The sequence below is a fragment of the Acanthisitta chloris genome, unplaced genomic scaffold, assembly GCF_000695815.1.
Source record: "Acanthisitta chloris isolate BGI_N310 unplaced genomic scaffold, ASM69581v1 scaffold30283, whole genome shotgun sequence".
In the NCBI taxonomy this organism is placed as follows: domain Eukaryota; kingdom Metazoa; phylum Chordata; class Aves; order Passeriformes; family Acanthisittidae; genus Acanthisitta; species Acanthisitta chloris.
Window position 1 is genome coordinate 3,357 of NW_008665881.1, and position 12,128 is coordinate 15,484.

At 49.5% G+C, this 12,128-nt stretch overlaps 1 protein-coding gene across 1 annotated transcript; it reads right to left on the minus strand.

Annotated features, from left to right (window-relative positions):
- Nucleotides 1-453: 453 nt before the first annotated feature.
- WDR45B (WD repeat domain 45B) lies at nt 454-8,725 on the minus strand (the record flags this gene model as incomplete). Its single annotated transcript, XM_009071919.1, has 9 exons — nt 454-777; nt 1,068-1,189; nt 1,686-1,787; nt 2,409-2,494; nt 4,417-4,607; nt 5,587-5,681; nt 6,199-6,286; nt 6,864-6,965; nt 8,651-8,725. Coding segments are annotated over 9 exons (968 nt in total), but the record flags the coding sequence as incomplete, so codon positions are not given.
- Nucleotides 8,726-12,128: the final 3,403 nt, after the last annotated feature.

Sequence of the window (12,128 nt, forward strand, 5' to 3'; positions counted from 1 at the left end):
CCAGGGCTCAAGGTGCCTCCACTTCTCTTGGACAGTCAGTGCTGATCCCTCACCTGGAGCAGCACAGCAGGGCCACAGGAGCTGTGGCCACACGACTGCCACCACCCAGCCCTGTACAGCAGGGCAGAGGACAAACAGAGCTCCAGCTGCAGGTGTCTCTGGCTCCACACTTGTCACCTCTTCTGTTCCCCTCAGCTGTGCCTGGGGAGAGGGAGGCACACTCCTGCTCCTGGCCGAGGGAGCATGACCCATAGTATTCCCTCCCTCCCAGCCATGCAGTGGAAGTAAAGCAATGCCTAAAATCTTCTGGTTTCACATCCCTTTTCCTAAGGCCCCTGCAGAGCTTCCCACGTGGCAGGCACTCGTGTTGGAGCTAAAGTCAGGTCACAGTTTAGGTAAGAGAAACCCAGTAGGCACAAGCTTGCTGAAAGCCACATCTTGAAAACTTGAGTTGGTGACAGTAACCCAAAGAGATTTTAATGATGAATACTTGCAGAAATGAGAACAAAACATGTAGTCCACTACTTCAGAGCTGCTTGTGATCATGTTGGGCCAGGCTTCTCCGTGAGCTCTGCTAAACTTCCGGATCGGTACTGGACGTTCGGATACTGTCCCTCAAAGGTGTGGAGTGGCCGAGGCAGGACTGGACCTGTGCACTCCCCTCCACTCATCAAAGCTTGTCATCTGTCATTTCTAGGAACTGAGCGTAGACATCCCTCGAGCATTCCCCTTTTTGGTTGAACAAGAACTTGTAGTAGCTGCCATCTGCACAGATTGCTGCAACACAAACAGGCAGGGTCAGCTGCACTGGGCCACGGGTGTCCTGTTCTTCAGCTGTGGCTTAACCTGCTTTGTGCTCACACAGCACCCAGAGCTGCTCTGCAGGCACCCAGTGGCCACCAGTGCATGCTGTGCCAAGCCTCGTGCCTCCCACCCTAGGCAGAGTGAGCAGCCAGAGCTGACAGAGACATGCAGCCTTGTCTCAGCAGTGTTCCCTCCAGCCCCAGGGCAGCACAGTTCAAACCCTGGTCCTCCAGCCAGACCCTGAGGACACCTCCATCACTCACCTATGACAGCGTTTGGCTCTGTTCCAAAGGCACAAATGCACGGAGAGCCTGAGGGAACCTGAAATTTGGAAAAACTCCATTTGGAACTGAAGTATTTGGGGAGGAAGGTGGCAGAGGCCAAACTGAAAGAGAAAAAAAAAAAAGACATCTTTAGTGATGTGTGGACTAGAGTAGATTCAGAACTGCTGCTGTGATTGAACAAGTCCCAGGGTTCACACTATTCTTGATTGGCTTTGACTAAGTACCAGGTAACTTGGACTATTGCCCTTCTTGGCAAGGGTGATCCTGCAACTACCTTTATGCCTTTAAAGTGACTGCAAAAACTGCCAAAAGGGTTTTTTGGTAGAGGAAAGTGTCCACAAAGTATGTTTGTGCAAACACCCACTCACCCACCCTGCCCCTGGCTGGAATGCTACAGCTCCACAAAGGACAGCAGGAACTTGGCACTTCCTACAGAGTCCTAGATCTGCAGCTTCACTCCAGCCCAGCAGACACATCTTGCCACCTCCAGCAGAGCTGAGATTGCTACTGTGTGACACAAGCAGCGTTTTACATACTGTTGAAAGCTCAAGGCCCTCCCAGCACCTTCCCAGTGCTTCAGAACAGCTCCACCCCTACCTTGACTGCTTATTTCTTTTAGGGTCTTCTGCAGCAAAAATGTGCACTGTGCCGTGGTCGCTGGAGACGCAGATGAGGGAAGCATCCTGGTTGAAGTTAATACTGCAGAGAACACAGACAGCTGCAGTGTTTCTCCTGGGACAGCCCCACAGCCCCCAGTGGACACAGTTCTGCTGCTGCACCCATCCAGCAGCAAGTGTTAACAGCTCCTCCTGGGAGAATGAGCTCAGAACAGGGCCTGGAATGTCAGGAGCAGCCACAGCAGCACACCCTGACACAGACACCACCAGTGTGGGGCCACTGCATCCCTTCTGCTCCGAGTGGGCAGAACGTGCAATGCTGGAATAGGAGTTTCCCTGCTCCTGGGAGAGTCACAGCAGGACTCACCCCAGTCCCTGTGAGCAGTGTCAGGCTGCACTGGGGCACTGCCCAGCTATCAGGGGGAAGTGACAGCATTCCCCAGGGACAGCAGCCCCCAGCTCCCACCTCTGCTGTAGGAGCCATGGCCTGGCAACACCCATGGCTCTGTGCCAGGCTGTGCCCTGTGCCAGGCTGCACACAGCTGCCACCTCCAGCCTTCCCCTCACCACAGTGAGCCCGGGGCAGCCCCAGGAGCTCTGTGTGCCACAGCAGCACACCTGGCCTGTGCTGTGCCAGGTGTGCCTGTGCTCTGCTGTTCACCAGGTGCCCACAGGAAGGCACAGCAGACACAGGTGAACGTACCAGTATATGTTGGCTGCTTGTGATCCTCGTCGTAGCTCCTGGATTAAATGCCCTGATGAAGTATCAAATATTCTAATTAGGGTCCCCTGGAAAAAGAATCAAGCACTGTATTAGGAAAGGCAGAAGACTCTACACCTGCAGCACGGCCCTGCACACACCAATGGGGTTTTCTTCTTGCTAGATTTGAGAACCTCTCTTAATTTGGGGGAAGAACATTGATTTACTACCACCAGCACAATGTTACAGTGCTTTGGTGTACAATATTGTCACTTAGCAACTCAATTCCCTAAGTTTCAGTTCCGTTCCAAGGCCCTAGCACAGCCCTGGCCCTTGTCACTTAGCAACTCAATTCCGTAAGTTTCAGTTCTGTTCCAAGGCCCTAGCACAGCCCTGGCCTTGTTGTGCAGACACTGGAGTAGGCTGGGGTGGTGTGCCCAGGCTGAGTCACTCCTGCCTTGCTCCCTGCAGTCAGTACTCTGATTACCACTGTGACATTCTTTCCCACAATGTATCCTCAGGCTGTGGCTGGTCTTGTCTTACAGTTAGTTCAGTTGACATCATCTCAAAGAATCAGTTACCTAGCACACTCTCATGGTCTGTACTGATCCAAATCTGAGACCCCTCAGTCAGTCAGGTGACAGAACAGTGCACTGGGACACTCCTTCAGCTGGAGCAGACCCAGCTCAACAGCAGAGCTGCAGGATTAATCAGTGTCTCAAAGTCATCAACGAGCCAGTGGTACTTTCCTCTGCTGAAGAATGGGTGTACAGTGTGGTGCATATCACCTGCAGCTCTCCAGTCACACACCAGAAAGTAACAGAACCCAAGCAGAGAAAGATTCTGCTAAACTCAGCTTCGTTTTGATGTAAGACACAGGCTTGAGATGTTTGCTGACAGGGTGCTCAAACTCCTGGTTTGGTTGGAAAATAAAAGCTGTTTGAACTTCTTCTCTATGCAAAACATGGAGTGTCTTAATACAAAAGCAGCAGATTATGATTCTATTTAGCAACAGAGTTGGCAGCTTTAAGAACTCTGTTTAGGAGACATACAGTCATTAAGCTTAGTTAGGAGAGACTGTGGCTGCATTTTCTTTTTTAAGCTGTTTGAGTGACAGGCTGGGCAGGAGAAACCATTCCAAAGAGAGGCTCATTGGATTAATTTAGCTTGTCCTTGAGAAACTCATTTTGGTGGAGTGGAAGAAGGCAGAGAGTGCTCCTCTTGCCTCAGGGAGTCAGGTCCATCTGCCTGACATTCCTCTGGGAGAGGAGTGCCCTGGATGCCCCTGCTGTGGTCCCCGGTGGGTGGGGGGGGGAAAGGACAGGTCTGTGTCTTGCTTTGCCTCAGGTGTGCCTCAGCCCAGCCCAAAGGCAGTTGTACTGCCCCAGCTGCAGGTTTTTGGCTGCTCAGTCCCCACACAGCAGCTGGTGGGGGTGTGAGAGGAGGGGGCAGTGCACACCCTCCTGCTCTGTGAGAGGCTGAGCTGGAGCACACTGAGGCCCTCTGGCCTGAGAGGGCTACTTGCAAATACTTCTTTAACCAGCGGGCTTGGAGTGAATTTAAGCAGATGTGCTGGTTTCAGCTGGGATGGAGTTAATTTCTTCTCGGTTTGGAATAGAGAATAATGTTGATAACACACTGATGTTTTGGTTAAAGCACCACAGCAGAAAATCATAAAGGTTAAAGAATGCAAATAGGCTCCCCCTGCTTCTCTTGAGGTAACAGTATCAACCAAAGAACACATGACAGACAAGAGCTGCCTGGGCAGGTCTTGTTCTTGTTCAGATGTCACTGCCACAGCTGACACACAGACAGCACCTCAGGCACAGCCCTTGGCTGTGGCAGTTTGGGTGTCCCAGAGGAGCACAGAAGAGAAAGACAGACTAAGAATGCACATTTCCCTGACAAATTTTCCCGTTAGGTATTTCCCTGTCTTATGTGACTTCCCACTTTTGAAGGACTCACTGCAGCAGAGCACAGAACAAGGCAGAGGCAGGGACATCCCTCTTACTTTTTCTGATGCTGTGGCAATCCTTGTTCCCTGCAGGTTTAACGCGATGCAGCTCAGGACTCCCTCGTGGGCTGGGATGTCCACGGGAGGCTTCTCCGTGTTAGCCAGATCCACAATCTGCACGTGCCCGGTGTGTGTCCCAGGAAATGCAAGAAGAGAGTTATTACTATTTGGACAAAGGACACACAGACCTGAAAGACAAAACAAAAACAAAAAAAAAGAGAGGATTGGATCATTTCCATAACCCAGCGAGGCTTTCTAATGTAAGTTTCTAAAGTAACAGTGATTTCAGCATAGCAAACACACATGGAGTATATCAGTCTCATTTTAATGGCTAGTGCAGCATCCCAAACCAGGGTCCACCCCTGGGTGCAGAGCACAGAGAAACAAGGGAGTGGTAGGATTTTAACTTGCTCCCTTCACCTTATTTTAAAGTAACCTAGTTGTGCTTATCCAGAATTTGGGTGTTTTCAGTCCAGCTCTGTCAGTCTGTGGCAGCAAAGCTATTTAAAACAGAAATTACTAAGTCTCCTTAGCAGTTCAGAAAGGCTAAGAGTTTACCAGAGGTGATAGCTGAGTTTCTCCTCCATCAGTAAAACTGACCACTATTAATTCCTGTTTGCACTTGGTTCTTACAGCACTGCACCTTTCTCTTTGTAATGTTTTGTGGCCCATTTAAGGCAGATCACCCCAATCCCAGGTGCTGTGCTGGTGCCAGGTGAATTCCTGCAGCCTCAGCCACAGCAGCAGAGCACTGGGAGGGCAGCACAGGAAACAACCTGCTCCTGCTGCATCCTCTGCCTGTCACAGTCCATGTGCCAGGGCTGTGTTCAGGCCACACTGCCCAGACAGGCTTGAAAACCTCCAGAGATGGAAACTCCACTCCTACAGAACCTCCTGGTGGAGAAAACACCTTCCTGCTGTCCAGGCTCATCCTCCCAATACACTGAGCATGGCCAACACCTCTCATTCCACTGTCTGGCACCATCAGGAAAAGTTTGGCTGTGTTACTCCCTCAGGTCACTGCCAGCCCCAGCTGCAGAGCTCTCACTGCAGCACAGTAAGTGCTTAATGACTTACTACAGACCTGACTGAGGCAGCTGAAGATAAATGGCATGTCAAGGGCAGAATAAACTTGTCTCCATCCCCCAGCCCACGAGCCCAGCTAACCTTTAGGGTTGTAGCAGGTTTCAAAGACGTGCAGCTGGTGGGGATTGTGTGTGAATGTGAACACTTTAATCATCGAGTCCAAGACGACCACGATTCTGAAACAGACCACAAGCTCCTGTGACTTGGGGTGGGCAAAACAGGGACACAGATACTCAGACCTGCAGAGGCTTTCAACTGGTTTAAGAGCTGTGTCCTTCCTGCCCTCCCCCACAGCTGACTCCCAGCCTTGCAAAACACCACACACAGATAAGCCTGCAAAGCACTTTCATCCAGCCCACGCATACACAGGCTCCAGCTGTTCACAGCTGCTCCTGCTCTAGGGATCTGCTGGAATTCCCTTCACACTCATCCATACCTAGGAAAACCAGCCAGCAGGAGCCACAGGAGAACACCTCCCTGCACTGGGGGGCCAGGAAGCCTTGCAGGCTTTTCACCAAGGTTTCACATACCTGAGCTGTGAACTGTTTACACCCAACACTTGCCCCCAGAGCCTGTTTTACCTGTAAGTGCTGGTGTTACAGCAGGATCTTGTCCTTTCCACACGCAGCTGGAAATGAGCAAGAGCAGTGTACAAAGCCACACTGGGTGTTTGAACCCTTCTGCTGTACCTACCTGTCCCTTCGCAGCTTCACTGCTTTGACTTCTGTAGAAAACTCTATCTCAATGACAGTTTTCTTCTTCAGGTCATCCCAGATCATGACTACAACAGTGCAGAGATTGTGTTAGATCATGAAGGCATATCAAGAGATCCACACTGTATCCCTCAGAACAACTTCTACTTCCCCAGAAGGCTGATCAAGAGGGGCAGCCAGTGGCTAAGCACAGCAGACAGACATCCTGCTACCCAGAGGGCACAGAGCCACTATATTAACCCCCTCATTCACACTGACTTGTGCAGGCAGGAGCTGGGACACTTCAGCCACAAAAAGTGACAAGGAAAATACATTTTCCTACAGAAAAGCAGCTTTTTCTCTGAGGGTTATCATTAAAGAATTAATGCAGCAGTTGAAAAAAGCAGCATGTTTTCCTACAAAGCTTGCCAGCCGAGGATCTTCCCCCTCTGGCTGCTGGGACAGAGTCTCCTTGCAAAGTTGGCCCTGAGAAGGTCAGTGGGTCTCAGAGACAGTCACTGCAGGTACCAATTGCACCACAGAGACTTACACCTGCTGCAACATCCCTTCACCCAACCCCCAGAGCATCCAGCCCCAGCTCAGGGTGTGGTTTGGGAGTTCTCCAGGCAGTGTCACCCACGTGCAGGGACCATCCCTGGATCTCACCTTTGTTGGGTGGATACTTCGGCTTTTTTCCTCCACCCACTAGTGCTAAGTAGTTGCAACGAAACAACATTTCCACATGGCCCACACCACCTTCTAGAAACTCTGGAAGACAAATATTTTATTTGGAATTGTCAGAACCTGTGAAACGCCGTTTAGTTTTTACCACTGTTACCAGAAAAGCTCATGTTATCCAGCACATTTCTCAGGCACATGGGAAGAGCAGCACCTTCCTACCCTAGCTGCCCTTAGAAACCAGAGGTGGTGGATTCCTTGAAAGTTCTTCATACTGGAGCAGTAAAATCCTGGATTTCATACAAGCCCTTGTGGTTTCTTCAACAGCACTTCTGAGTGCTGTGTTTCCTTCCTGTTGTGCTTGGACACTACCCTGTTCTGCACCAGATCCTCCTCTCAACTCCATTTAAAGCAAAGCAGCACATTTTGTTGTAAAGAGGTATTATCACCGTGACAAAAAGGCCTAAGGTATTTGCAAGTGATAACCTGGAGCAATCTAAGAATGTGCAATGTGTTTTGAGGCTATGTTAGAGCACTGAACCACTGTACAGTTCTGACAGGTGATGCCTGGATGGGAACTCCGTGGAGCTCCTGGATGTGAGACAGACAAGCTGGGGCTGCAGTGGTTGAGACTTGGTTTCATACTGGGTTACAGAAACCAATCAGTGGACAGGCTGCAGCTGGGAGTACCTCAGGCAGGTTTAAACCTACAGGAATGACAAACAAGATCTCTCTGTGTACCTACACAGCCAGCTCAGTCTGAGCTCTCAGAAACCACAGGGAAAAGACAATCTGACTGGTAAGAAACTCTGCACAACAGGAGTCCTGGAAGTACCTCCATCCAGAGCTACTGGCAGGGAGAGTTTTGACAAGGAACTCCACAGGGATTCAGGCTGCATCCTGATCCTTTGAGCACACTGTCACAGGTGACAGCCCCAAGACATGCTGCTCATGGAAGAATTTACTGTCAAGAGCAGAAAATAGTTTGTCATCTCTGGCCATGTGAACAGTGACTAAAATCCTTTACAGCAGAAGAAAGTGAAAGTGTGCCTGGTTTCACAGGAATTGCTGATTAAATCTCTTCTAGCAGCACAGGCTGGAAGTGCTGGGAAACCTGTTTAGCATGGCAGCTGGTTTCCTATATTTAGGGCTGGAATCACACGGCTCACTTTCAGTTTCCCTTATTTCGACTTGGTTTTGTTTGTTTTCTGGTCAAAACTTGTTAACACAGCTCAGCTAGTGACTTCTGTCAGGACATGAGAGTGGGTTCACTGCATCCAGATCCCTTCAGGTTTCTGAGGCATACAGAGATTTAGAGGTCTGAGCTCTCGGTGTTCTTGCAGACAATAGTCTGAGTATGGGCAATGTTATGTTCAGATGTCCAGGAGGAGTTTGCTGCCACAGGGATCATCCAGCTCACTGCACAAGAGCAGAATGACCTCTCCGGGGGGAGCATACCTCCTCCTACTGTGAATAACCAGGCAACTCCTCTCCTGCTCAGGGCTACAAACATCAGCACCAGCCAGCACAACTCTGCCAGACAGTGAGACAAATTTCTCACAGCCAACTGTGCAAATTAACAGCACTGGGACACCTGACCAGGCAGTGGCACAGTGAGAGTCCCTGGGGGATCAGCAGGGATTGCCTCCCCTGGGGCTTTATTCAAAGCCTTCCAGGGGTGGAACAGTGAAAGCTGAGCAAGGATCAGTCAGGAAAAAACGAGGAGGCTGAACTTCCAGCAGAGACCAGCATGGTGCAATAAGTAAGTGTTTTACCTTGTTTCTCTTTTTCTTTGAGTGGATCTGCATTATAAACTCGGAATCCATTTTCCATTCCACATGCAAAGCATCCTGTGGTAAAAAGCACACGTATATACACAGATATATAGTAATTGCCAGATACACTTGAGAAGGAAGCAAGAGCCAGAGGGTTAGGAGAGCATTACTTGGCAGCTGCATGGTCACACTCGAGCTGAAGAGCACTCACAGGCTCTGTTAGTGATGGCAAGTGCAAACCTTTCAGAGAAGTTGTCCTCTACGCTGGCCTGGTGGAAAGGTCTTGGTATTGTTTTTAGACAGGTGAGAAAACAATGGAAGGAAGGGAAACCAATTCCCAACCCACCTGTATCCTATGCTACAGAGAGAAGGAAACCAGCATTTTAATGTTTATGGTCTGACAATCACTGTGAAGCAACCCCCTCCTTTCTTAACAGACCCACACTCACCCACGACCCAAAAGACTCCCAGGCACAACTTCTCCCTGCCCAAAGTTCTATAATAAATTAAGTGCAAAAACTTCCTGTTTACATACATAAACACAGAGAGAGAGTGGAGAATGAGAATGTGATAATTACAGCAAGATTAGTAACCATACTGAAATAGCTTTTACATGCACTCTGTCCATTCTCCCTCAGAGCATGTGCTCCATGTTCAGTCCATAACCCTGGGCTGCCCTGGATTCACAGCACCACAAGCTGCTGCCTCAGGCAGTGCTGTACTGGGATAAGTAGGGAGCAAACTGCAGTGGAAACCTTTTTCCCTTCATAAAGCAATGCTGTACAGCATGAGAACGGATCTGTTCCTGGTAGCTGATCTAGATAATTATTTTCCAGCAGCAGTTTTCTAGCCCCATGTTATATTTCCAGGAGAGGTGCTGAAGCTGTTCTGTAGTAAGAGAGTGCTGTAAGGTTTGACTTGTGGCACTCCCAGCAGCTTCTAACCACCCAGACAGAGTATTCCTGATGCAATCAAACACAGACTTTACACTTCCTGTAGCACCATGACAGCTTTCTGCAGGGCCAAGCTCATGAGTAAGTCGTGGGCTGACTTAATGTCTTGGAACTTCCACATTTTTAACTGGAGACAACACAGCAGAACGTGGGGATGTGAGTAATGGTAGATTCCCCACATGGCTGATCACTACACACAGAGAAATGAGGCTCCCAGGAACAGCAAGCCCTGAGCCAAACAAGAGAAAAGAAGATTTCTGTTCCTCCTTCAACTCCAGGTTACAGGAACCACTTTGGAGCTTGGTGTTTCCTATCTGACTGGTCTCAGTGTTACCAGTGGGATCACAAATTTGACAGCTACAGCTTGTAAACCCTTCTGTGTGAGAGAGCTAGAAGGGCTGACAGAGGAGGGGACACCTCCTTAGGGACATTTCCTTCCATGGAAGTTCACCTCTCATTTCAAGAAGGGACAGATGTGCTGACCAAGAGCCACTGACAAAAGATAACTCAGATACTTCCATTTAAAAAATGTAATTATTACAGAGTTACTGCCCTAACACACAGTCATGCCTGTTCCCACAGTGAAAGTGCTATTTGCCACCAGTGCCAGCAAGGCCATAGTGGGTTTTGTTCCTCTAAACCCAAACAAGGAAGGGTCAAATTAATGACCAGCCTAGAAGATGCCACAAGCCAAAGGGGCACATGGCACAGAGAAACCCACAGGCTTTAGGGCCTGAGGCCCAGCAATGGCAGCAGTGAGATCCAGGGAAGTGACCACAGCTGGCACAGTGCCTGGCACAGTTCCTTGCCACATCAAGTGTTGTCTAAAGCCACAAGAGAGAGAACAGGACCACACCAACACCTGGAGGCTCCTACAGCAAAGCATTCCAGCCCACTGGAGAAGAGTAAGTGCGTAAGCCAAGAGTTTCAGCACCAAAACAAGCCCACACCTCAGTGCTCAAACCAGCTTTAGGTGCTACAGGGAGGAAAGAGAAATGTATCAGCAGTTGGTCATTTATTGTGATGTTCTGTCCATTACTGCAAAGCACTTTACTGTCCTGCTGGAGGCATTGGAAAAGTGCCTGAAGTCAGGAGCACATCAGCCTGAGAGAGCCTAAAGTGTGAGTATTCTGTCTTTCCATTTCCTTGTGTTGTTTCTCTGCTTTAATTTACCACCCAAAAGTGGCAGAGGCACCTGATATAAAGCACAGCATCACTCAGAGTGAGGGAGGCACATGGCAGAGCAACCACAGATGCTTTATCACTTATCAGTCAGGGGAGGCTCAGCCTTGGAGAGACTTCTTGGATGATTCCTCCTGCTCTCCCATCCTGTGGGATTGGCCAGTCTTAAATTACTAAGAAATTAGGTTATTGTGACAATCTATGCAGACACCCACACTTGTAACTTCAGCATCAAGTGACTCACACGTTATTCCTGGCAGAAAGGAGAAGGAAGCAGGAGCTTTCCCTCCTCTCTGCTCTCCTCTGGGTGGCACTGAAAGGGCCATAAACTCATCAGAGGTCAGTGTGCTACCTGCAGTGCCAGCGTCATCATTCCCTGTTGGAACAGCTCCGGGAGCTGCAAACAGAAACCAAATGTGTTTTTCCTTCAGGTTTTTGTTATCACTCAATTGCCTGTCCAGGTGAGGTGGGGTAGGATGTGAGCACTGCCAGCTCATAGGCTCCCAAGGCAAATTCCTCCAGGTACTTTGGGTGTAACTATTCAACAAAGGTTAATTTTCCATTTACTGCTACAGAATTTAGGAAAACTCTCCCAACAGGCAAGTTTTACACACTAAAATGATGATCTAAAGGCACTCTGCAATAAAAGGGAATCTTTTTCTCACACAGCTCTGTCTAACCCAGACCCACCCTGGGCTAAGCACCAAATATCACCGCTCTAATCTTCTTCGATCTCTGTTGCAAAGACAGGATGAGAACAAGCACAGAGCTGCTGAAGAACAGCCTCCTGTTATTTTCAAGTGGAAGGATAGCAGGAAGAGAGCAGCCAAGATGTTCACACCTCATTAACAGCTCGAGCTGCTACTGCCAAGATGTCATCAGAGATGTTTGACTAAGATCAGCACAACAACTCCTGTTTACACACGACTTCCACAGCGTCAGCAACAGGTACAGGAGCTGCAGCCTACAACGACAGGAGCTGCAAGACTCTCTTGGGCAAGGGTATGATTAAGGCAAAAGGATGTTACAAAATGATGAACTTCTACTCCTCATTCCAGGAACTGACACTTACTCACAAGACTGGCGCTATTTCTGTCGTGCCAGAGCACGATGAGAGAGGCACACTCACCCCTTTCCTGGAGCAGCATCCCCTCCTAGCACAGGGAATGGCGAGGAAGGGATGCAGTGAGGGTTTGTGTGTCTGCTCACCTGGCAGTGTGACCAGCAGTGTTACCTACAGTAACCCACCCACCTACAATCCAGGCACGGACAGAGAAACCAGCAGTGACACCACCGGGTTTGAGCGCCAGAGCCAGGACCGTTCTGTCAGTTGCCTCTCAGCG